This window comes from Lycorma delicatula, chromosome 10, assembly GCF_047948215.1.
Source record: "Lycorma delicatula isolate Av1 chromosome 10, ASM4794821v1, whole genome shotgun sequence".
Taxonomy (NCBI): Eukaryota; Metazoa; Arthropoda; class Insecta; order Hemiptera; family Fulgoridae; genus Lycorma; species Lycorma delicatula.
Genome location: NC_134464.1, coordinates 86,533,668 through 86,559,066, shown reverse-complemented (window position 1 = coordinate 86,559,066; position 25,399 = coordinate 86,533,668). Strand labels below are relative to the sequence as shown.

The 25,399-nt window shown below is 31.1% G+C and overlaps 1 protein-coding gene across 1 annotated transcript in view; it reads left to right on the top strand.

Moving 5' to 3' along the window:
- LOC142330897 (sensory neuron membrane protein 1-like) overlaps positions 1 to 23,958 on the top strand; it is a 100,005-nt gene extending 76,047 nt beyond the window's left edge. The window contains exons 8-11 of the mRNA XM_075376364.1: positions 9,517 to 9,635; positions 13,677 to 13,802; positions 22,345 to 22,566; positions 23,818 to 23,958. Coding sequence (XP_075232479.1) covers positions 9,517 to 9,635; positions 13,677 to 13,802; positions 22,345 to 22,566; positions 23,818 to 23,958 — 608 coding nt within the window. The remainder of the gene's footprint in view (positions 1 to 9,516; positions 9,636 to 13,676; positions 13,803 to 22,344; positions 22,567 to 23,817) is intronic.
- Positions 23,959 to 25,399: the final 1,441 nt, after the last annotated feature.

The following is a 25,399-nucleotide window of genomic DNA, read 5'->3' as shown; positions in this document are numbered from 1 at the left end:
AAATTTCAGTTAATAGAATTTTAATTAGCAAAAAATTAATCTTTTTTTTTCTTTTTTTTTTTTTTTTAATTCTTGATACCTTATGAACACTAATTATTGTAATTGAGGTGTTTGTTTAACTGTTTAATAAATTTACTTATATATTTAATTAGTTAAATGAACAATATTCAATTTTATTTAATTAATTAGTTAATAATAAATTTATTTTTTATGGAATACAGTAAAATAATCCTGTAAGCAAAAAAAGGTTAATAGTATTTAAAATATATTACAACGTGATAATTCCCCTTTAAGTAAAATAAATTATTTATTAATTTTAATATTCTATTCATGATAAAAAGATTTTTTTTAAGGGCATTTCTTTCTGATTAAAATAATTTAAAAAGTTTTTATAATTGTCATTCCGGGAACGTTTGTTTTCAAATTACCCACTAACAAAAAATTTTCCCGTGATTTTTCCTCCGATAATTAATTGAGAGTATACTGAAATTCTGGGAAAAAATAAGTAAATACGAGAAAAAATTAGTAGCTTGAAATACTTTTTGAGTTGAAAAAAATGAATTTCAGACTATATCATCATTGGTTTAAAAAAATTCAAAGCAGAAAATTATTTTTTGGTTTAGCAAATATTATCATAAAGTAAATAAAAAAATCATAAAACATTGTAGGCGATTTTTTTTATTTACCTCCGAAACCACCGTTCAAGTATTGCTTCAGAGGATGAGATGGATGACAATTTTTTTAGCGTGTAAAAAATGCCTATGCCTATATACCTATGCCTAACCGGGATTCAAACCCAGGACCTCTGGATAAAAGGTTGAGACGCTAAAGAATATACGTTTTAAGAAATTGATTTTTATTTAAAACTAGCATAAGCTCTTCGACGTTCATTTGATCTTCAGTTTCAGCAGCTCTGAACGATACTTGAAGTTCAGATTGTGGGTTTTTTGTAGCCTAATACTGAGCGAGTGAGATTTTTTTTATTCTTCTTCTCCCCGGGGCCGGATCCTGCAGTTAAGTATTACACAGCCCAGGGGACTGTCCTGTACTCTAACGAGCCTCCACGTCTCGGCCAGCCAGTCGGATCTCACTCTGCGCCCGCCTCAGACCAGGCCCGGCTATGCCGTTCGTAGGTCCCCACTCCGGGAGCCGGGACTCGGTCTTTATGCCAATGCCTCTAACGGGAACTCCCCGATTGGGGTATCCCCGCCGGGACTCGCTCTTTTTCGCTCGGGGTGTGAGAGTCCCTGTGCCTCATCGCTATCTTCTACTCGTGCAACCATGTGCGAACGATAGCTCCGCCGAGGGCTGTCCCTCATCCCCGAGCCCCCCGATCATTCTCCTGAAGAACCCTCGCCACGAACTCTGCAATGCTATCAAAGGTCTTGGGGCTTCGCAAGTGAGATTGACAATGAGGTGGAAAACGGGTGAGAAGGAGATAGCAAATGAAAAGGTGACTCAGCATCACAGCGAGATAAAGAAAAAAACAGTTGTACACCGATTTTCAACTTTGTTGTTAATAACTTCGGAATTGAAATTTCTATTAGAGCTGGAAAAAATGTATTTTGTAGCAAATTTTATTGGCTTTCAGTAAATTAAATCCATTTTTGTCGATTTCCTCACCGTTTTATAGGTATTAGCAAAAAACCTCAAAGCTGCGCGTTAAAACTTTACTTTTGGTGCTGATCAAGGGGTGGGGGTAGTTTTTCAAAATGAAATGTAGATAAAACTTTTTCTCTTATTTTGGAACTGTTAATGTATAAAATTTCATCACGATCGGAAAAAATGTAGATCTGTATAAGACACAAACATTCTTCTTTATACTACTTGAAACAACCAGACCGAATTTAATACGTACAGTTTCGACCCAAATTCAAAACTTTTAGCATACTGTTGGTTATTACATACTAAAATTTATGTTATATGATAGCTAAACAAAAATGACAAAATCTATTGGTTGCTGATAGCCTTTACCTAATCTCACGATGTTTTTTTATATAGATTAGATTTAGTAGTTGCGAAAATGTTAGATTAGAAGAGTTTTTCTGAGAATAAGTAGTAAATTTATTTATAAATAGATTGAAATAAGTAGGAGTATTTTCTTTTTTATCTTACTTCTAGTATCCACTCAATTTTAGTTTCAGCTATGTAAAAATATCAGTTACGTTTTTCTTTTTAAATTGTCACTCATAGGATGCAAAGAGTTAAGATATCTTAATAGCCATACCACTGCTCTTTAAATGTTGCAAAATCGAGAATGAAATGATATAATACTACGATATATTATTCATTAATCGTACGATTAAAAAGAGTTCGCCTTTTAGTAAAAAATTTAAAATAAAACCTTTGTATCCTACATACAAGGATCAATTTTCAACTCACTCCTTACTATGACTCACTGCATTAACGCGAATGAGAAGTACACCTTTCTTTTTCTTTCTTTCTTTTTCCTGTTTAGCTTCCGGTAATTACCGTTCATATAATACTTCAGAGGATGAATGAGGATGATATGTATGAGTGTAAATGAAGTGTAGTCTTGTACAGTCTCAGGTCAACCATTCCTGAGATGTATGGTTAATTGAAATGTAACCACCAAAGAACATCTGGTATCCACAATCGTGGATACAGATAGTATTCAAGTCTGTGTAAAAATAACTGACTTTACTAGGACTTGAACGCTGGAACGTACGAAAAGTAACCCAATACGGAGACAACATAACTCCTTAGATAAAAAAGCACATACCCAGTCATCATGACCCTCAAATTAAGTAACGTTACGTGAATACGCCGAAACATATTGGTAATAATATATTCCCGAGATAAAGAAACGTTAACTTTCCAACTAGCAGAATCATAAGAAACAACGCTTCTAACTTGTCTCGCTCAAATGCTTTCCGTCAAATTGAGCGTAACTCAAGAAAGATTCGGCCAATCTTCATTAAATTTTCACATGCACAACTTCAGATACATTACTACAGTATTTCTCAATATAAATTAAATTGATTCAATAGTTTTAAAAACTTTCGAGCCACATAATGTTAAATAGGCCTAAAAATAAATAACCACAATTTAACTGAATGGTATTTTCCTATTCCTCATATCACAAGACGTAAATAAAATTTATTTTCAACCCTCCATTCCCACCATGCGACCGAAAGTAATACTGTACTTTTCTTCGAAAAGTCGGTAAAAACCATTAAAATATTTTAATCAATAATTCTAAAAATATTGATTTAATCGAATTATGTTTTATTAGATAAATTGTTAAGTCTTTTATTGTGTTCAAATTCTTGAAAAGAAAATTTTATTGTTTTTCACTTCGTCAATTCATTAGAAAAAGACTAAGAGATTAAATGTTTAAGAGTATCACAAAAATTATGCGTGAAAACTGGCACAAAACTGTGCCTGTTTTCATGCATTTCCTCATACTGTTTTCTACATAATTTCCAGTTGCACCCCTACCGACAAGCAGTAATGGGGTACCTAGTTTCCCCTTTTTCTAAGTTTTCGTCTAATATCATTAAGCAGATTTTGTATTAAAGTGCGAAATTTATTTTAAATGTTTCCGTGTAAAGGAATCATAAAACAGGTAATTCATTTTTATATTGCTAAACAACTATTATTGTTTAATAGTGTAATAATAGTACGCTCCATCTTGCGATACGAGACGTGTATGTACTGTGAGGTGTGAGGCTGGAAAGATCCAAGCAAGTAACCAACTTCTCATTTTTTCTGTTTAGTGTAGTCTTGCACAGTCTCAGATCAACCATTCCTGAGATGCGTGGTTAACTGAAACCCAACCACCGAAGAACACCGGTATCCACGATCTAGTATTCAAATCCGTATAAAAGTAACTGCCTTTACTAGGATTTGAACCTTAAAACTCTCGACTACGAAATCAGTTGATTTGTGATGACGAGTTCACCACAAGACCAACCCGGTGGATTAAGTATCCGGCTTGGCGTTGTAATTTGTTCCCCCCAATAATGTGTTATAGGGAGAAGGTGGGGGATTATATAACTGCTCCAATTGCGCTAGATAATAGTATGAATTTTCCCAATCATAATTACGTATCTCGGACTTGGCAATCCTTTTGACAATGGACCTCCAGTGGACATAGATCGCACGATTTCCCATTATTATTCTTTAATGATTAAAGAAAGTAAAAATTACAAGAAAAAATGTTGTAATCGTAACAGTTTTCTTCGTTACTTAAAATTACTTCTTCCGGAAAAAAAACTTTGCGTAGGATCACCAAAAGAGCTCTCTCTAAAGAGTAAAAAAAAAAAAAAATTAAAGTCCAACAATTCGGTTAAAGGTTGGACTTGAAAACAAATAATGACAAAGAAATCGAATTGGGAACCTTTTACTTTTTATGAATTATTTTAAAAATATAGTTTATGTAATTTTTATATATTAATATTATTCATTATTTTTATAAAAGAGGTTTATTTTTTGTTTCTAATTCACCCCCCTAGGGGTACGGTAAAAGTTATTTCCATATATGTTGTTCTTTTCTCTTCTTCCAATATTCCTTAATCTTTTCTAAGATTATTTCCTCGTTCCTGCTGCGTACAGAGCTTCTGGTTTTATTACTGTTCTGTAGTTTTTTAGTTTGAAGTTCAAAGAAAGTGTCATATTTTGTCAGCTTGTTCAATTTTCTGCGTTTTGTTTTCCGTCGATTTATTTTTGGATGAGTACCACCTTATCTATTCTCTTAGATTCATAAAACGGTGCACTTTCTCATACATATTTTATGTTATCACTATTTTGTTTATTTTTTCAAAGAAATTTTCGATCCGATTTTGTTCGCTAAAGTTTTCAATTGCAATTCCCAAATTTACAGTTTGGCTTTTTCTCAGCAGTGCGTTATCATCTATTTTTTTAATTTTTTTTTTAACCTCCGGATCCGCAGTTAAGGATTTTTTTCGCAGAAGATAAGATGCTTTGTAGCGTGTTTGAAAAATGCCATGTCTGACTGGAATTCGAGCCCTGGACCTCCGTGTGAAAGGCCAAAACTCTACCATTCGCGCAGCGCGATATCATCTGCGAAGGCTAAGCAAATACATTTCAAATCTTTTGTTCCTATTTAATACCAATGTTTTCATTCGGTTTAACGGTTCCATTCCCTGATTATTTTTTTCTTGAGCCCAGTTGAAGAGCAGGAGTAACCCATCTTTATGAGAAGGAGCAACCCATCTTTTTTCTTATTCCAGTTTTAATTTAAAAAAAAAATCAGAGATTTAACCGATTAACTTTAGTTTAAAATAGGTATAGTTTTCATCAGATTTGTTCTCTAATCTAAATTCTTTTAACATTGATAATAATGATGACCTGCTTATTTGCTGGTATTTAATTTCTTTATTTGTTAAATTTTTTCTAAACAATTCTTTGAATGATTATATTATTTAAGAGAATATTAATTTAACTGAAATTATTGGAACTTTTGAACTATTTTGAACTTAATAAAAACAAGATTTATTAAGAAAAAACTTATTTTTGGTTTCTGTAAATATTGGTCTATGTATTTCACTGAATATGAAACGACTGTAAGGGTAAGTTTTGGGAAACATAAAATTTTATTAGACCGTAAGCCGTGTGTTATACTCTACCATTTGGTGGTGAGATAAACATAAAAAGTAATGTAAAAATCTTATGTGGACAGCACATGACTTCCTTGTACGCCTGTTAAATTACATATACACATTTATTTAAAATGAAAAGTTTATAAAATTTTATTTCATTAGTAACTCTGATATTTCCTTTTTTTTATTGTTATTATTGAATTATTATTTATCGTAAAACTTTTTTTTTACAATCAGAGGTTAATAAATCAATATATTTAAATTTAAAAAAAAAGTTTAAAAAAGGAGATGAAGACTAATTCGAACGGATATGGTTCCCCCTTGTAAGATCCAAATATTTCATTGATTAAAATTTTATTTGACTATAACTCTGGGCCAATGAAAATAAGTACCACTTACGATGTATCGTTGAAAAACTCTCAATGAGGGCTTAAAGAAAAGTCGAAAATTCAATTTTTTTAGATTATGTGCTTTTTGGACAATTTCAGTCCAGTCGATTGCAATCAAAAAGGGAGGAGTACAACTAGATATTACAACAGTCCTAAATCCAGAATTTTAACATCCTACAGCTAATTTTTTTTGAGTTATGTGAATTACATACGTACGTACGTACATACATCACGCCGAAACTAGTCAAAATGGATCAGGAATGGCCAGAATGGATATTTCCGTTGAAATTTGAAAACCGAAATATTTCGCGATCGCAATACTTCCTTTACTTCGTACAAGGAAGTAAAAATATTCCATAGTTTTTATATTAATTTGTTAAACAAAATATAGAATTTTTTTGATATCTTTCTTTTATTCCTAAAATAAAATGTTATTAAATAAAATAATTAACTCTAAGACTGAATGATGACAAAATCTACCGCAATATTATTACAACCAGTGATAGGATCCAAGCATGGAAATCTAAGGCACTCCACGGTAGATTTTCCCATTTTCTCGAAAATGCCGATAAGGACGTTTCTACGCGTTGGCTAAAGGATCGATCTCTATTTGGAGAAACTGAAGGGTTTATCCATGCCATACAGGACCGGGTCATTACGACAAACAATTACAGAAAGTTCATAGAAAATCGGGACATCAGTGATGAGTGCAGAGTATGCCATCAATCATCTGAAACTATTGATCATTTGATGACTGAATGCTCCAACTTGGCTAAACGGAATATCTGCATCGCCACAATCTTACAGTAAACATTGTTCAACAGGCATTGCTATTAAAATTAGGACTTGTAGATGACAGGGAGCATTGTCCTTATTATGAATATAAGGCCAGACCTACATTGGAAAATGAGCATTACAGACTGTATTATGATCTCCCCAAACAAACTGACAAATATTTTGCTGTAAATAGGTTAGACATGGTTCTACACAACATCAGAGAAAAAAACTGCTCTTCTCATTGATGTCACTCACCCATCAGATCACAATATTAATAAGACTGAAACAGATAAAATAACCAAATACGACCCTCTGGCAATAGAATATAAAGACATTTACAGACTGAACTCAATAGAAGTTATTCCCATTGTGATAACAGCAAACGGGTTAATTAACAAGAATTTAAAGAAGTACATAGAAAAGATTGGCCTGGATCCTAAAGTCATAATTCCGAAAGCTCAAAAATCGGTAATTCTGGAGATGTGCAGGATTGTACATACTGTGTTAAATACACCACAGCATTGAATGAAGTATGCCCCAACGGCCCCTCACACTGAAATTCCGGATGTGAATTCCGAGACAAAAAGTAATAATAATTTATTTATTTGTATTTTTTTTTTTTTTTACAATAGGACAGCTACCTAAAGCCTTGGTATATTACACAGTAGTACATAAAAACATATACAATAAATATAAGTTAACAGTTTAGATATAAATTAAAAACAAAATTTAAAGTATACACAATTCGGAATACAATTTTACAATAATAAATTAATGATTAATATTAATTAAAATTCATAAAAATAATATTAATAATTGGTGTTTTAATTAAGTTACACAATTAATTATTATATTAGTCTTTGCATGTATACAAAATTACAGATAAACATGTACACATAATTAAGAATATAATTATTACATAGTCAACAATTCATAAAAAATGAAAAAAATCACATAATTAAAAATAAACATAATTCAGAATAGAAATTTAAATAATACAGTAAAATAATAATAATAACAATGCTAATAATAATAATTATAAATTAAAAAACAACAAAAATAAAAATTAGACTTTTCATTATGTTAATTGTTGAGTGGTAACTTTAATAATAATTTTATTTATATCTATGTAGTAGTAGTACATCACATTTTCACATTTACATCTTATCTCCTTCATCCAATTACATTTGTAATATAATTTAATTAGTATTGCTGGTAATTACACAACACTATCAATATATAAATATATGTGCAGGTTAAAATAATCACAAAAAAATGTATATTACTATCATACAGTATTAACTGTTTTTAATTAAAATATTTATTTATTTACTAATAGAAAATGATTTTAATTTACATAAATTATGGACAAGCGGAAGAAGGTCTGTGTAGTTCTGTAGCAATCCAGTTTTTTATGTTTTTATTATCGTTTACCATACCAGAGTATAACCTTCTCAGTTCTAAAACAAAATTCTTCCTTGGTTGGAAAATATTTTATCATATTTGTTTACAGAAGTTAAAGTGCATCTCTCTGTGAATTAAATAACTTGCGTAGACTATACAAGAGGACAAAAGTTTCTAATATTGCGTCCAGGTATTCGTAGCTGTACTTCGTTTTCCGTAGGATTACAATCGTATAATGTTTTATGGAAAAACAGTAAGTCAAAGTATTTTCTTCGATATACAAGAGATGTTAAGTTATGAAGTGACTTAAGCTGTTGTTTGTCAAGATGCTGAAGTTTAAATTTGTGAGAAAGCTAAGATAGAATGTTGTTCTGAATGGATTCGATGTTATTCCATGTATAGTCTCTTCGAAAATTCCAGGTTGAGATGGAATATTCCAGCTGGCTTCGAACAAGTGACTTGAAGAGTAAGACGCAAGTGCGAGTATGAACAAAAGATCTCGCAATCCATTTCAACAGACCAAGATTTCTGTTCGCTCTGCTCACAATCCTGTCTGCGTGTTTAGAAAGTAAAGCTTGAAGACGAGGAGTATGCTTAGATCGGTGACGGAGTTTACAGTAGTAATAGGAAGAGAATTTATTATAAAATAATAATAATTTTTGTTTGCCGAGGGAGGTGGAAATGCATTTACGCACGGAATGTCGGGCTCCCGCTGATGGTATTATCCAACTACTATTAGCAGACTACCGACTAAAACCACCCCCCTTTCTACTAGGACTTGACCCGGAACCGTTTAACACATTACTTCCGGTCGAGTTCTCCTGTACTAGCCTGAGAAGGCGCTACCTAATTTTCAGGACTATCTAGGTCACTTTTTTCGGTCCTGAGAATGTTGCCGATGAATCGGGCTACACTCTCCCAGCTGCTCAGGTTACGGAGCATATCGCAACTACGTTGTGGGGGCTCAGTGCTCCAAGATCCGCCTCTAGTGTCCCTCGATTTATATCTATATATAAATAATAATAATAATAATAATAATAACAATAAATAAAATGTTTAATTATTCTGACTAAATATTTTTATGGAGTTTTATGTTATTTTACAAGTTAGATATCTAGAAGAATTTTTTGTATCAGGACTGACTGAGCTTTTTGTTTTTATTTTATGGGTGATTTATCTTGTTATAAGCTAGGGATTACGAAGTCAATATATACTGTTAATAGAATTTAGTAGCATGATAAGGGACGGGAAAAAGTATCGAGGAACCTTCTTAATCTTAATCTTCCACAAAGTTAGAAAAAAACTTAAAAGAATAATATCACCATAGTGTACAAAGTAAATCTAATACATTTTTTTTCCAGGTGCACCTTTAGTAGCCTCTTTTCCTCATTTTTTCGATGCAAGTCCTGAACTAGAAAGAGGAGTGACAGGATTAAATCCGAATAAAGAACGTCACTCGACTTATGCTGTTCTGGAACCGGTAATTATTATTTTAATTAATATAAAATTATTTAAATTAAAATTACATTCATAATTTTATTAAAAAAAAAAACATTTTAATTAATCTATATGTGAAAAGGGAGTAAAGATCTATGATCGTAAAGAAGTAAAAAAACTATTTTTTTAAATCTTTTTACTTGCGCATCTTCATAGCTCTACAACAGTAATCTCCAAAGTGGGGTACGCGTACCCCTTTGGCGTATTGTACGCCAAAGAAGTAGTATAATTAATTTGATTTTTGACCACACACACACACACACACACACACACACACACACACACACACACACACACACACACATACATACACACAAATATATATATATATATATTATGTGTGTATGTTAGTATGTGTGTATGTGTGTATTTTCGTCTTAGGGGTACGCTAACAAAAGGTTTGGAGAACGCTGCTCCACAGCTATGCTACAAAAAGGAAAGTACAGTAATCAATCAAGAAAAGGAATATACGTTTTTTTTTTGCATTTCTCGACGTTTCATGACCCAGTGACCTCAAAAAGCAAAATGTGTGGGTAATATTCATATATGTACGTTCGTTAGCGTTTTTGAAGCTCAACTTTAGACTGGATAAACCGATTTTATGAATTTTTTTACAGACTAGTGTACATGGGGCAATTTGTTGGTAAAATTTTCGGGTCAATATCTCCAGGGAAAAGGTTTTTGGGAGTTAATTTTCTCAAACTTTTCCAAACATAACCCACTTTATATTAGGCTGGGTACATGCGGGCATACTTATCTTATCATCTAATAAAAATTTTGACCCAAAATTCCTTCTTCCCTTAAAATAGAAAAAAACATTCTTTTTATTTATTAAATATTTATAAGAGAATTTTTTTTTAGAAACGTGCTATTTAAATAAAATATTTATGTGCGCATGTATTGCTAACCGTGATAGCATTCTTGCTTCCTTTTTTATGAGGTTATTTCACATTTATAACTCGAGAATGATGACATTTTTCGAGAGTACAAGAGGCAAAAAGTGTTTCTTTTTTATTGTTTTATAAAACAACATTATTCAAATTTGAAAATAACGTAATTTTTAATTTTATACCCCGCTGTAGCTCTTCTAGATAAGATAATTTAAGATAGTCTATATTACTTCCAAATCAAACACCCATTACTACCCAATAGGTGGTTGTAACTGGTTGGATCTGTGAAGTTACAGAAGGGAACAAACATATATAACAGGTAAATACATTACCAGCACTCCTATTGACGTAGTCGGGTAAAAATTAAATGGACACAATTGTTTGAAATTTTTTTTCTGATACTCACTATATAATTGCATTATGATACTTATCCTGAAGTAATTTATATTCTACAAAATATTTTCCCTAGCTCACAGTCGTAATAATTATATTAATTCTCTTATTCTGCATGTCTTATTTTATTTTTATCAAATCATGTTTTACTTGGCTTTTGTGTTTCTTGCGAATGACCCTTCTTCATAAAAAACACATTGTTTTAGGCCTGTTATATTTTATATAAACAAAAATTTTCCATAAAATAAATGAAATTTAACTCATAAAATAAATAAATATTCTTCTTCAAATTTCCAATTCTTGAAATCGATAACTAGAAAAGGAAAAATGATGAACTATATTGATAACGTTGTTAGAGAATACTGCATGCTATATAGTATATAAGCATTTTAAGTTCAACCAATCTGGTATATAATTTAGTTATAGATAACATAAATTTAGATTTATGTTAAACGATAAATTGTAGATTTATCCAAAAATGTGCGGCTTATTCGTAATAAAATTACTTATATATGTATACAATTTTTTTTTGTCTTCTGTCATTTGACTAGTTTGATGCAGCTCTCCAAGATTCCTATCTAGTGTCAGTCGTTTCATTTGGATATACCCCCTACATTCTACATCCCTAACAGTTTGGTTTACATATTCCAAACGTTGCATGGCTGCACAATTTTTCCCATCTACCTGTCCCTACAATATCAAAGCTACTATTTTAGAATATCTTATTAAGTGGCCTATAAGTATGTTGCCACATCATCTCCGTTATAACCTACCCATTTCCATCTTTAAATTTTTTAACCTACCAACCTTTTTAGACTTCTAATATTCCACGGTCCGACTCGTAGAATGTTATTTTTTAATTTTCTGATGACATCTTTCTTAGCACCCACCTCCTTAGTCTCCACCCGAAGATCCGAATGGGGCTAGTTTACCTCCAGAATATTTTACCAAGGAAGGCGCCTTCATCTTTGTTACATGAAAATGCACACCTACATTTTCTTGGGGGAAAAAACAGCCGTAGCTTTCCATTGCTTTCAACTACCCAGTACTCAGAAGATTGAGTGATGTTGATATGGCCGTTTAAGTCCTCCTGCCTTCGCCCTTAAGAACTACTGAAAGAGCTGCTGCTCTCTTTCAGGAATCATTCCTTAGTCTGGCTCTCAACAGATAACTACCCGATATGGTTGCACCTTCAGTTTATCTACTCTGCATCACTAAGCACTCAAGCTCCCTCACCATTGGCAAGGTCTCATGATTCATAGTGGAAGTTATATATATATATATATATATATACATATATAAAACAGGAACACAAAATATTCAGATAAAAAATAAGTCATTACGCAAATAATATAAATAAATATAAATATGCAGATGTAGTATTTAGATCACAAATATTCCTTTTTATAATTTTTCAGGTAAAAACAGTCATATTGTCTTGTGTTCCTGTTATTTTAACATCCAACCGAGACGTTATCATATATTATTATTATTATTATTATATATATATATATATATATATATATATATATATATATATAAGTTTATACATTACTCAGAATAGATGATGCATTACATTACATAAGCCTTGAGTTGCCTATCTCTAGTTCCCAGGAAAAACCACCGTGAGAAAGAATGTAATGCAGCTGCAATCTATGTTTCTTTATACTTACTGTAGTAATAATTATTTAATCACAGTCCTGGACTGATTCGATGAACTACGTCCTATTAGAGTTCAATCAGGAAGTCATTTAGTTAACATGTATACTTAAATCTCTGCCTTGTATTAGTATACTCGTTCGAATACATCGTCCTATTAAATTAAAGTCATTTCCATGTACGCGTAATGACATTAACAATTAATTGTAAACATTTAAATGTATAATAATTGTAACGACTTTAATTGCATAAAGTTCATGTTTTTTTTAAAAACAGAACTCGTTGAGTTTTATTAAACTTAACTTATTTATATAAAAATAAAATTTTGTGAGTCATTCATAACCAACGTCCCGCAAACACTAATTAAAATAAATTGATGAAAATTTCTATACACGTTCTTCTTAGGGTGTAAGTGTGCACAAAGAAAGGATTTTTTGAAATTCTGAATTTAAAGAGTTAAAATGAGGTAACAATGAAATTTACTACTGTTTTAATATCTCTGTAACAAATCAAGATATCAACATTCTGTTTACTAGTAAATGTATCCATCCAGGCAGCGGCCGCGTAGAAAATTATGAATAAAGCCACCTGCAGGATAATTCGCCTCTTGGTCGTTCTCTCTCCTTTATGGCTTCCTATAAGTTGACCTAACTTGGCAACAACACTCTCGGCACGCTCGGATGTTCTCATCAGATGTGTGTTGAAGAGCCGATTCCTCTCGATCCATACTCCGAGGTATTTAGCGCACCCCGTACGTGTTAACCTCAATATCACTAATAGTTAGTCCCATCTCTCGTATTCACCTCCTCCCACGGTAATAATTTGTTTAGGTAAAAGACAGCGTTTCTTTTAGTTCAAATTTGTGTCCTCAGTTTGCAATAATACAGAATTTAATTTAAGATCTTTATTGTAGTAAATTGGTTTAAATCTTAACATGAATTATGATAAATTAATTAATATTTTTCGACCATTAATCGTACTGTATAATAAATAAAATTTCAAATACTTTATATGACTGCAAATCATGAATATTTTAAACATATTTTATATAAAAAAAAAGAAAATAATTTATTTTTTACTAGGTAAGCGGTGTACCACTTCAGGCTCGTAGAAGAATACAAATTAACATACAGTTAAAAACCATTAGATATGTACCTATTACAAAAAAAGTAAAACGAACTTTATGTCCACTTTTTTGGATTGAAGAAGTAAGTAAAATTAATATTTTAATTTCACTGAATATTATAAACTATTTTAGTTATAAACATTTTACAAAATGGAAAAGTAATATTTTTTATTAATGTTTGAAATTATTTAAATAGTATAGTTTAAAATAAAACTTTTAAAATATTTATAAATATTTTGTAGACTATATGAAATTTACAGTAACATAAATTAAAGACAAAAAACGAAACAGAATTTCTTTTATATTTATTGAATTTTTTCCGTTGAGATTTATTTGAATGTTTTTAATAAATTAATGCAATTATTTCTGGCAAAATACATGTAACGGTAATTTAATCTACAATTGATAATTTTTTCTTTGAAAAGGTTAAAGACTTATATGTGATCCTGATAAGCTAATAATAGTAATTATATCTATAACAGTATGCGTTATACAATTGCACATAAATTATTCAGCGCATTTTAGGGGTTAATAAAAAATGAGCAAAGTAATATTGCGCACACTGATTTTTTCAAACACTAATGTAGGTACTGGAGTTACTGGTGATCTTGAATGAACTTGACGGCGCGATTTAACGACAGGGGGATCGTCAGTTGGATAATGGCTACTATGCAGAAGAAAGCATTGTATGAACTATGGTTTCATGAAGCCGGATTTGTTTGTAGACGTTTTCGTTTAGAGTACGGCCGTGATTTTCCTGAAAAAGTCTCTATTAAACGTTGGTATCAGCAGTTTAAGGATACAGGAAATGTAGTACACAAAAAAGGGGCTGGCAGACCTTCCTGTCTTCGAGGAAGTTGTAGATCGAGTAAGAGAAACTTTCCAGAGAAGACCGGGTAAATCGATTCGTTGTGCGAGTTTAAATCTGGAAATACCTACATCCCAATCCCGTAGGGGGAACACCAGGTTCCCCCTTGTGTGTTTGTTGTTGTAAAGCCTTGAGGGGCTTTACTGGAAGTCTTCTATAGACCTAACTGATTACATCTTACAGTCATCAGCCAGGCCTCGGTCGGGATGCCACCGATGTAAATGCCTCGACAGACATTTTCATCTGTAAAATACATATCAAATTTCGCCTTCACGTAGGCCTCAAACGGACATCTTCACATCCAACCTAACATGATTCCCTCAAACTAACTAACCGAAACCACGGAAGCGCAAACCCCGTGTCTAGTACAGATCTGACAACACCGTTCATGCTGTGAATGCCTCAGAAAACGAACGAGTATAAAGTTAAATCAGTGCTACACTCGTACCAATCAAAATTGTGTTTTATGCAACATAGAAATTCAGATCTATACCCAAATAAGTCGACCAGTTTAGATCACCGAACAAGGGGAATGCAACCCCATTCCAATTTTGAAGGTTTTGCACAAGTACCTAAATCTTCAAGCGTATTGAAATTTATTTGATGCGTGGAATTGAAATCACTAAATCCACGCCGTTAAAATTTCTCATGGAAATTCTTGATAAAGTGAATCCGATTTTAGAAAAAGTAATCTTCTTTAACGAAGCTATCTTCCATGTTTTTGGTCATGTTAAATCATAATTGTCGGATTTGGGGTACCGAGAACTCCCATGTCGTTTGAAGTATACAACGTGATAGCCCGAAAATTAATTTTTAATGTGCGTTGACTGTTTATGAAATAATTTGATCATTCTTCTTCCCCGAGCCAACGTTTACTAGCGCTAGTTATCTAGACATTTCACACAAATATACTGTGTACTATAAATTGAACATCGGCATCCCATAATTTGTATAAAATAAAATTTCACTTACCAATAATTTTGAAAGTGTATATCCGAGTACTTTCGGAGCCGTTACTCCATCAACAGGGATTTCCTAAAAGATGTTACTTCAATTTAATTGTATTATTGTATTTAAATTAAAAGTGTTACGTTCATAATAGTTGGTCGTCAAGAAATAAAATTAAATTATACGACAATAAGATCGTAACATCATATTTGTGATTATTATCTAACTAGCTAAGATGTAATCGACTAATAATCGCAAACATCTTACAAACATGACTTTACGGTCTTATTGACGTACAATTTAATTTTATTTCTTGACGACCAACTATTATGAAAATAACAATTTTAATTTAAATACAATTATACATTTGAATTGAATTAACATCTTTTGGGATATCCCTGATGATGAAGTAACGGCTTCGAAAATAGTCGAATATATACTTTTAAAATTGTTCGTAAGTGGAACTTTATTTTATACAATTGTATTAATACCAATATTGCCAAATGCTTAGTAAATTAAACCCAAAGTTTACTAGTAACAAGGTGATGGAGCACCACGATACTGAGGTTTACACATTAGGGACTTACATAAAAGTTTCTTCAACGTTGGATCCGTTTTGATGGACCAATTTCCTACCCATCTCGATCCTCTGACTTTACGCCACTCAATTTCTATCTATTTCTAAGTCTCTTACTTTCTTCTATTCTTCATTTGTTCTTTCTAGATATTTTTTTAATTATTCTTTTTCTTTCAGAATCTATTCGATCCAATTTCTTTTTCTCCTCTGAAGTAGAAATGCTCTTCTATATTCAGCGAAGCAGTTATAACCACCTTTTTTTTCTCCCTTGATCCATTCATTTATTTCGCTTCATTTTTCATATTTAAATTTTGAAAATTTCAGTTTTGTCTTTCTCTTTGTTTCCTTACGTTCACGTTTCATACCCACATACCAACTTAGCGTCTGAACGGTTTATATGCAGCTTCAATTCCCAATCCCTGGAGAAAAATGTTTGGTTGTTGTCAAAACGTCCTTTATAATTGCTTTTATTGTCATCAGCTATACTTTATTCTTTTAATTTTTTATTAATATTCAACTTATAAACTTGTATTCTCAACTTGTTTTACTGTACAATTCTTTATCCTAAATACAACTCCCTGTGTCTATGGTTTATCGATTGAAGATTAAAATAAATTATTACTGTTCAGTTTTTAAAGAAAAAATCTGTAAAAAATGTCATATTTATTTGAGCTAGCTATTTTAAGTTAAGATTCTTCAATGACTGCTGATATTACATATAAAAAACAATAAATAAATAATAATAAAAAAAATTATAAAGTATTTTGAAAACAAAAGCTACGGTAATACCGGAAACAAATGGTTTGGGGACCTCTGAAAAAAATTATATTATTTATTGTAAAAAAACGTCAGAGCAGGATCATTTGTATATTATAAACATCAACATTAACTCTTATATGTAGGTTAATATATCTACATCTTATTCCACTTCTCAGAAATGAAAAATAAAATGAAATGCTGAACGTTAATTTATGCTACACACTTACAGAAATGTACTTTATTATTACTTACAATGTGTATATTGACATGTAATATTTAGAAAAATTATTTTATTCTATTGAAAAAATGAAAATATGAACAGAAAAAAGGAAGTATATTTTTACTTTTGTTATATTCAGTATAATTAATTCTTCCTTTATTAAAATTTAGTCTATCTTCCTCCTCATTTTTTAATTTTATTTTACGTAAATAATCTGTTCCATATAATGAAGTAAATTTAATTTCATCAGCAGAAGATGTTATTTTACAGTTTTGTATAGAGATAATATATTTAATTATTGCATTTAATATTTAAATTGATTAATTAAATGATTTTACTCACTTGTTTAGAATTTTTTACTTTTACAGAACGATTAACCTCATAACAGTAGAGAAAAATTACAATTGGTGATCGATTTTCCATTTTTAAACTGCTCTATTATTACCTTTAACAATCCAATATAATGACGTCATGAAGAAGAATGAAAAAGTAAGAAAAAATACTTTCCAATCGTTTATTAAAAGACCGAGCGATTTTACGTTTGAAAGGTTTCAATCAAATTGTATAAAGAGCTTACAACAGAACAACCAGACAAGACTTTTAATAAAAAATAAATTAAAAAATATAAATAAAAAATTAAATATATAAATAAAAAATTGTAGCTAAGTATTGTAAGAAAAATAAGACTTGATTCGCGAAGAATGTAACAAATTTTCAGGATATGTTCTACTGGTAAATATAATTAAGAACGTTCATATGTACATAGATAGAGAGTTCTAAGGTTCAAATCCTAGTAAAGGCAGTTACTTTTATACGGATTTGAACAGTAGACCGTGGATACCGGTGTTTTCATTGGTAGTTGGGTATCAAGTAACCACACATCTCAGGAATGGTCTACCTGATACTTTACAAAACTACAATTCATTAACATTCATACATATCATCCACCTTTCGGTGGTTTTGAAGGCTAAACAGAAAAAGAAAGAGAATAAGAAACGCTTCGTTAGTGAGTGTCCGATAGTGAAAGATTTCGCTCTGATTTTTGAGCTTTCGGTAAAATTAAGGAATACTGTAATTCTTGGGAATTATGGAGTAAATCATGATGTTTTTTTTTCTTTTTAATGAATTACGACCTGGAAACCTATGAAATAGGTCCTAGAACTGTATATTTATTATTATTATTTGGGATAGACAAAATATTGGGATCGAAAAAATAGTATTTTATGTGAGATGTAAAATAATTTTGTTAAATTGGTTATAAACCCATAAAAGTTTTAAGAAAAATCTGTTGAGAACTTGATTCTAAGTAAAATTGTATGAGTAAAGCCCAGAGAAAATAAATACACACATAAGAATTTCAATTATTAAAAACAAAACATATAAAAAAATGTTGTAATTTTTAATTAGGTTTAAACAAAACAAAATTTTCAATATAAATTTTTCAACTAAATCAACTTCTCTTTTTCCTGTTTAGTCTCCGGGAATTACCGTTCAGGTATTATACTTCAGAGGATGAACGAGGGTAATATGTTTGAATGTAAATGAAGTGTAGTTTTGTACAGTCTCAGTTCGACCATTCCTGAGATGTGTAGTTAATTGAAATCCAACCACCAAAGAACACCGGTATCCACGATCTAGTATTCAAATCCGTATAAAAGTAACTGCCTTTTTTAGGACTTAAACACTGGAACTTTCGAATTCCAAGCTGAATTTGAGAAGACGCGACCAACCCGGTGGGTTTCAACTAAATAAACTGATATAAATAAAAGTATAATTCAAAGGAAGAGTTAGTTATTAGATATTATCAGTGAGATACAACAAATACAAAATAATCCTGTTGAAATACGGAAAGCTACCAAAAACACTGTTTGTCGGAGAGTGGTATATGCACTAAGGCAGAGGATATTATTATCAGCAATTTATTTAGTCGTTTGAATTAGATATTTAATTCGTTTTATAATATTGAAAATTGTGTTTATTTGATCAATTTTTTTTATTTAAAATTTGAATCATCCTTTTTTTAAAATGCATAGTAATGGAGTTGAAAATATGTTGTCATTTAAAACCAGTAAAATAAACAATGTTCAGGTATACGTAAACAACCCACCGGGTTGGTCTAGTGGTTAACGCGTCTTCCCAAATCAGCTGATTTGGAAGTCGAGAGTTACAGCGTTCAAGTCCTAGTAAAGCCAGTTATTTTTACATGGATTTGAATACTAGATCGTGGATACCGGTGTTCTTTGGTGGTTGGGTTTCAATTAACCACTAATCTCAGGAATGGTCGACCTGAGAATGTACAAGACTACACTTCATTTACACTCATACATATCATCCTCATTCATCCTCTGAAGAATTATCTAAACGGTAGTTACCGGAGGTTAAACAGGAAAAAGAAAGGTATACGTATACAACCCTCACCCCCTTCTGGGGAAGTAATGCTTTATTAGCGGTTTCCCAGGAGGTGGAGTCGCCAGGAATGGAGGTTTAGTCGGTAATGCGCAGGAATATATACGCATTTTCTGTAACAGCTTGCGGAACCTGTTAGCGAGTCCGACACTGCTTTGGCACCCCTAAATGGGATTCCTCTATCTCAAAAAAAAGAAGAATATGTATACACATATAGAGTGTTCCTGTAGGTGTGGCTGAACTTAATAAGGGGGCAATTCAGAACATAAAAATAAACAAAAAAGGTTAATGAGTAACGCCCTTTTTTCTTAATTTTCCTCTATCCATCATTTTGTGTTTCTTCAATAAAAATTTGTATCTTAAGAATGGATTAAGATATTTTAATGAAGTTTGCTGTATATGTGTCCAAAAAAATCTTCAACAAAATAAATGAGGGTGAAAATTGTAATTTTTAAAATTAAAATAATGACGGATATTTGAGTAATTTTAATCATTAATAGCTTCGTAAATATTTTTATTTACATTATTAATTAAATTAAAAATATTAATTTTAATTATTAGTAATAATGTAGCAGCCACAAAATTGTCAGAGTTTTTTCTATCCACTTTTATAATTTCAGCTATTTCTCTGCTGTTAATCAAACCGATTTGAGCGAATGAGGGATCACTTTGTTCACAAAAAAACTTAATATTTTACCTAATAAAACATTACTGGGAATTAAATTTTAAAATCTTTTTATTTTGTAGAAATGTTGTATGCAGTGTACATGTAAACAAAATTTCCATTGTAATATCTCAATCTGTAAAGTAGAGGACAGAGAGAAAATGAAGCGAGATGGAGCACTTTTCCATACAATTTTTTGTTTATTATGATATCCTGATTCAGTCCATTATGTTTGGCCAACACCTCCGAGACTTTCTTTATTTATATACATACAGAGTGATTGAAAACTGCACGGAAATCTCTCGGGAAATGATTCTACTGCCAAAAACAAGAAAAAAGTTCATATATAAGATTTATAACTCGCTAACGAACAGTTTTTTGACCTATGTTTATATGAACCTTTTTTTTATTTTTGGTTGTAGAATCATCTCCCGAGAGATTGCCGTGCAATTTTGAAACGCATTATATATTATATATACAGAGTGATTCAGTATGAAACAAAATTTCAGCACATGTTCTACTACTGAAAATAAAGAAGAGTGCTCATATAAACATAAGCTCGGAAACGCTTTCTTAGCGAGTGTCGGCTAGTAAAAAATGTTACCCTGATTTCTGCGCGTTTGGTAGAATTAAGGCAGACAATATATTTCTTGAAACTAAAATTAAAGGGTAAATTTAGAGGTTGCTGTATAAAATCTGATCTGACAAATTGAAAGAAGTAGCCCCAGAACTACTTTGAGAAATCTGAGGACCCCAAAAGATTGGGGTCGAAAACCACACTATTTTATGTTTAGCGTAAATGACTTTGTTAAATGGTTAATGAATATTTAAAAATTTTAAACAAAACTTGAAGAGAATTTGATTCCAAGTAAAATTATATGTGAATAAAGTTCGAAGAAACTAAATATGAACGAAAAAATTTTGAAGTTTCTTTAAAAACAAAACATATCAAAGGCATATTTTAACTAGGTATTAAACGAAACAAAAGCGTCAACATTAAAAATTAAATATTACAGTTTGGCTTAGTTTTCTACATAAGGCATCAAGTCTTGTTATGTTTTGTTTTTAATAAACTTCAAAATTTTACGTTTGTATTTAGTTTCTGTGACTTTATTCATATCATTCTATTCAGAATCAAATTCTTTACAAGTTTTGTTTGAAACTTTTATATTTTTATTATCCATTTAACAAAGTTATTTTACTCAAACATAAGATAGTTAATGAAGGTGAGTCTGTCGGGAGCACGGCGGGAAACTAATTTTTGGTTGATCCAACTCCTGACGGGCGACGGTGGGTTCAACAGTTATTTGTTTCACCGGAAGAAGAGAAACGCACCGACGTGTTCCTACTGTGAAGATACAGTAGGACACACCTTCTTCGAATGCGGAAAGTGGGTGGACGACAGAGCCCGATGCTGTATGGAAGTTAGTCAGTTGGATGTAGGCAATCTATTAAAGTTGTTGCTGGCCAACAAGACATCTTGGGGAAGGGTCGCTACCTTAACAGAAAGCATCCTGAGAGCAAAGATGACCGAAGAACATCAGTAAAGATAATCGTCAGCGGTGTGGATGGTGAGGGGACTGCCTCCTGAGTAAGGAGGCAGTCGGGGGCCTCTCGGGGTCGTCACTGCTGCTGATATGCTCAGGACTTCCCAACCTAACCGAGTAGATCAGCAGGCCTAACCGAGTACGGCAGCCGTGAGTTATGCCGTAAGTTGCTGTCCAAAGAGGTGAGGAGGTGTTTTTAGTTGGTCCTCGCATTATGCAGGAAAACCCACACATTTAGTATTGCGGGCTGCTGGACGTTTGGTTGCAGATTTTTCCTCTTCCTACCGAAAAAAAAGTGTTAATTGATCTCATACTTACCGGAACCTATTCTTTAAAATGTTTCAGGTCATATTTCATGTCAAAACACTAAATTTACCGCATAATTTGTGTCCTAAGAAATGATATCTGGCTTAGTTTTACCACAAGGGCAAATATCAGAGGGAAATCTTTCGCCAGCCCATACTTGCTAACGAAACGTTTCCAAACTTAAGTTTATATGGACTTTCTACTTTATTTTCACTACTAGAAATTGTTTTGAAAGTTTGTTATATATTTTTTTCTGAATAACTCTGTATAATTTTTTCAACTTAATACAATTATAATCAATTAGTTATTTCTTTACTTATCTGTTACAGGGATTCGATTTAGATAATAATTTTGTTGGAATGTTACAAAACCAATTACTTTTAGGTATGACGACAATGGATGCATTCAAATGGTGTTTAATCGTTATTGGTTCAGGCCTAGCTGGAACGAGTGCATATTTATACTCAAAAAATAAACGTAAAGGACTACAAAAAATTGGTATAAATCAATATGATAACGAACCCAATAATACTGATATCAGTATAATAAAAGTAATTGATAACAGAACAAAAAGTAACATAAATAATAATATCGATAGTAGTAATGCATTATTAGCGAATAATATAATAAATAATGTTAACGAAAATGAACAAATATTATTACCTGGCATGTTACAACCATCACAATCACAAAAAAGTTTAATAAATATTCATAATAATGTAAAAGAAGATGAAATATTATATGAAAAAGAATACGTAACAAAAGGTATGATGACAGAAGAACAAACAAATGATAATGATTATCAAATAAAAGAGAATAATAATAAAAATGAAATAGATAAAAATAAATATTTTAACGAAAAATATAACAAAACTAACTATTTTGATGAAAATATATCATTAATTAGTAAAGAAAATAAAAATGATTTCGTAGAAAAAGAAAATAATCATATTAAAAATAAATTAAAAAGTACTACCGATAACATAAAAAATAAAACACATGATACTAATTTTGTTGGATATAACACAATTAACAATAAATTAAAAAAGAATGAAAGTATACTTGAATTAATCGATAATAAAAATATAAAAGTGAAAGAAGATGTTCACGAAGAAAGAGATGGTGATAAAAATGAAATTAAAGAAGATAAAAATGTTTATAATTCAAATAGTGATGAAAAAACAGATTTTAACCGGAACAAAGGGAAAGATAAACAACAAAAAGAAGATTATAAAAGAAATGAAAAAATAAGAGAAACAAGAGGAGGAGGAGAAGAAGAACAAGAATTAAAAGAAAATAATAATAAAAAAGGTGAAAGAAATACAAAACTAAAAGACATAACAGAAAATACAAGTAAAAAAAATAACAACACCGAAAATCCTCATTACAGTATAAATTTTAATTTTAAAGAAGAATTATTAGAAGAGTCGAAAGATCGTTTTAGTGAACTAAAAAAAACTACAAAAATTAGAGAAAATTGGAAAAAACTATTACGAATTGTACAAACAGCAAGAAGGTTAAAAAATTATAAAAATAAAGAAAAAATGTTAGATTGTGTTCATAGTACATTCGGTGAAGAAGTAAATGATACTATAAATAAAAATATAGCGCCGATTTTTGATAATAAATCTAAAAAAGATATTTTAATAAAACATAATTCAGAAATAATTTTAAGTAATACTAATAATAACGATAAAGAATATAAATTAATGATTAATAAAAATGAAAAACCTAGTACTTCCCCGTATCATTTTGATAAACAACATGAAGAAACAATAAAAAGAATGAAATATCCGAAACAGGTGACAAATATAGATGATATACTTAATTGTGATGATGATGTATCTGATGGAACAGTTACTGTTGTTGGAGCTTGGAGCGGTCCTATTAAAAAAAGGCGCTTATCAAGAGACAGTCTTTTAGAGACAGGTGGTTTGTTTTAATATAATAAAGAAAAAAATGTATAATATATATATATATGTATATTTATTAAATAGAAAAAATATAAATGTTTTATTTATAATTCCACTATGAACCAAAACTTATCCTGCGCCAGCAGGCGGAGAAGATGTTACAACTGTCTGTACAGTAGAGTTCAAACTAATGTTTTTTTGTGATTTTGTTTACAATTCACTCTCCAACTGTTTTTTTTCTTTGTGTCATTTCTAACATTTATTTTTTTGTATTAAGGATAAAAGGCTGGCATTGTTTAAATTGTCCTGTTAAAGTAATGAAGATAAAACAAATCCTTTTAGTTAGAGATGTTTTCTTTGGTGTTTTAAATAAAACACCGAGTATATTTAATCTAATTTATTTTTTCACCGTTTACTTAATTTCATTAAATAAAAAATGTATAGATTCACTAGAATCCCCCTCGTCGAGGCTTCACTATATTGTACAGAAGTTCAAGAAGTAGAAATAGTCTTTTTAGTAATTATGTATGGGCTGTTTCTCTCAGAGTTATCGTTATTCACAACTAACCGAATAAAATAAATTAGATGAATAACAATTTTTAAATAAAATAAAATTTCAGAACTATAAAACAATGAGAACGCTCTGGTTTAGATTCACATTGTCTACGATCATAAATTTTCGTAACCCGAGAAGTTTTTTCTATTTGTGATCTCATCGACCTAGGCATTATGAAAATATTAATACCAAATTTTAAAAATGAATCTATGACTATGTCTACTGCTTATTTTGATGGAACTTCTTAGTTCAGGATATTAAAAACAACAGAGTGCTAGTTTATGCGCGTGAACTTGAATTCTCGGGGGTCCCCGCCAGATTAATCAATGATATTAAATTTTGTAAAATATGTAAATTTCTGAAAAAGTCAATATTGATATTGAAATTTAATATTCCTCAAACCATCATTATTTTAATAATGTTTTGACTTTCCCCTTAATTTTATTATGAAATTAACTTACGTATATTTTTACGTATATTATGATGATAATAATACAAATTGATTTTTTTACAGACAATGACATTACATTTAGTAGAAGAAGTCGATATTAACATACACAATAATCGATATAGACAAAGACAATCGATTTAGAAAACTACATTAAGATTCAATTTATATCTTAGAGATATTCTGTACCTGATTAATAGTGTTAAGAACTCTTTTAAAGGAGAAGAGGAAGGTGGAAATGCATTTATGTACGGAGTGCCGGGCTCCCCCGGCACTCCGGGTGGTGTTATCCAACCGCCATCAGCAGACTATCGACTAAAACCACACCCCCTTTCTACCAGGACTCGACCCGGATTAACACATTACTTCAGGCCAAGTACCCCTATACTAGCCTGAGAAGGCCGCTGCTTAATTTTATCTCCTATCCAGGTCACTATCTTGGTCCTGCTGCCGACGAATCGGGCCAC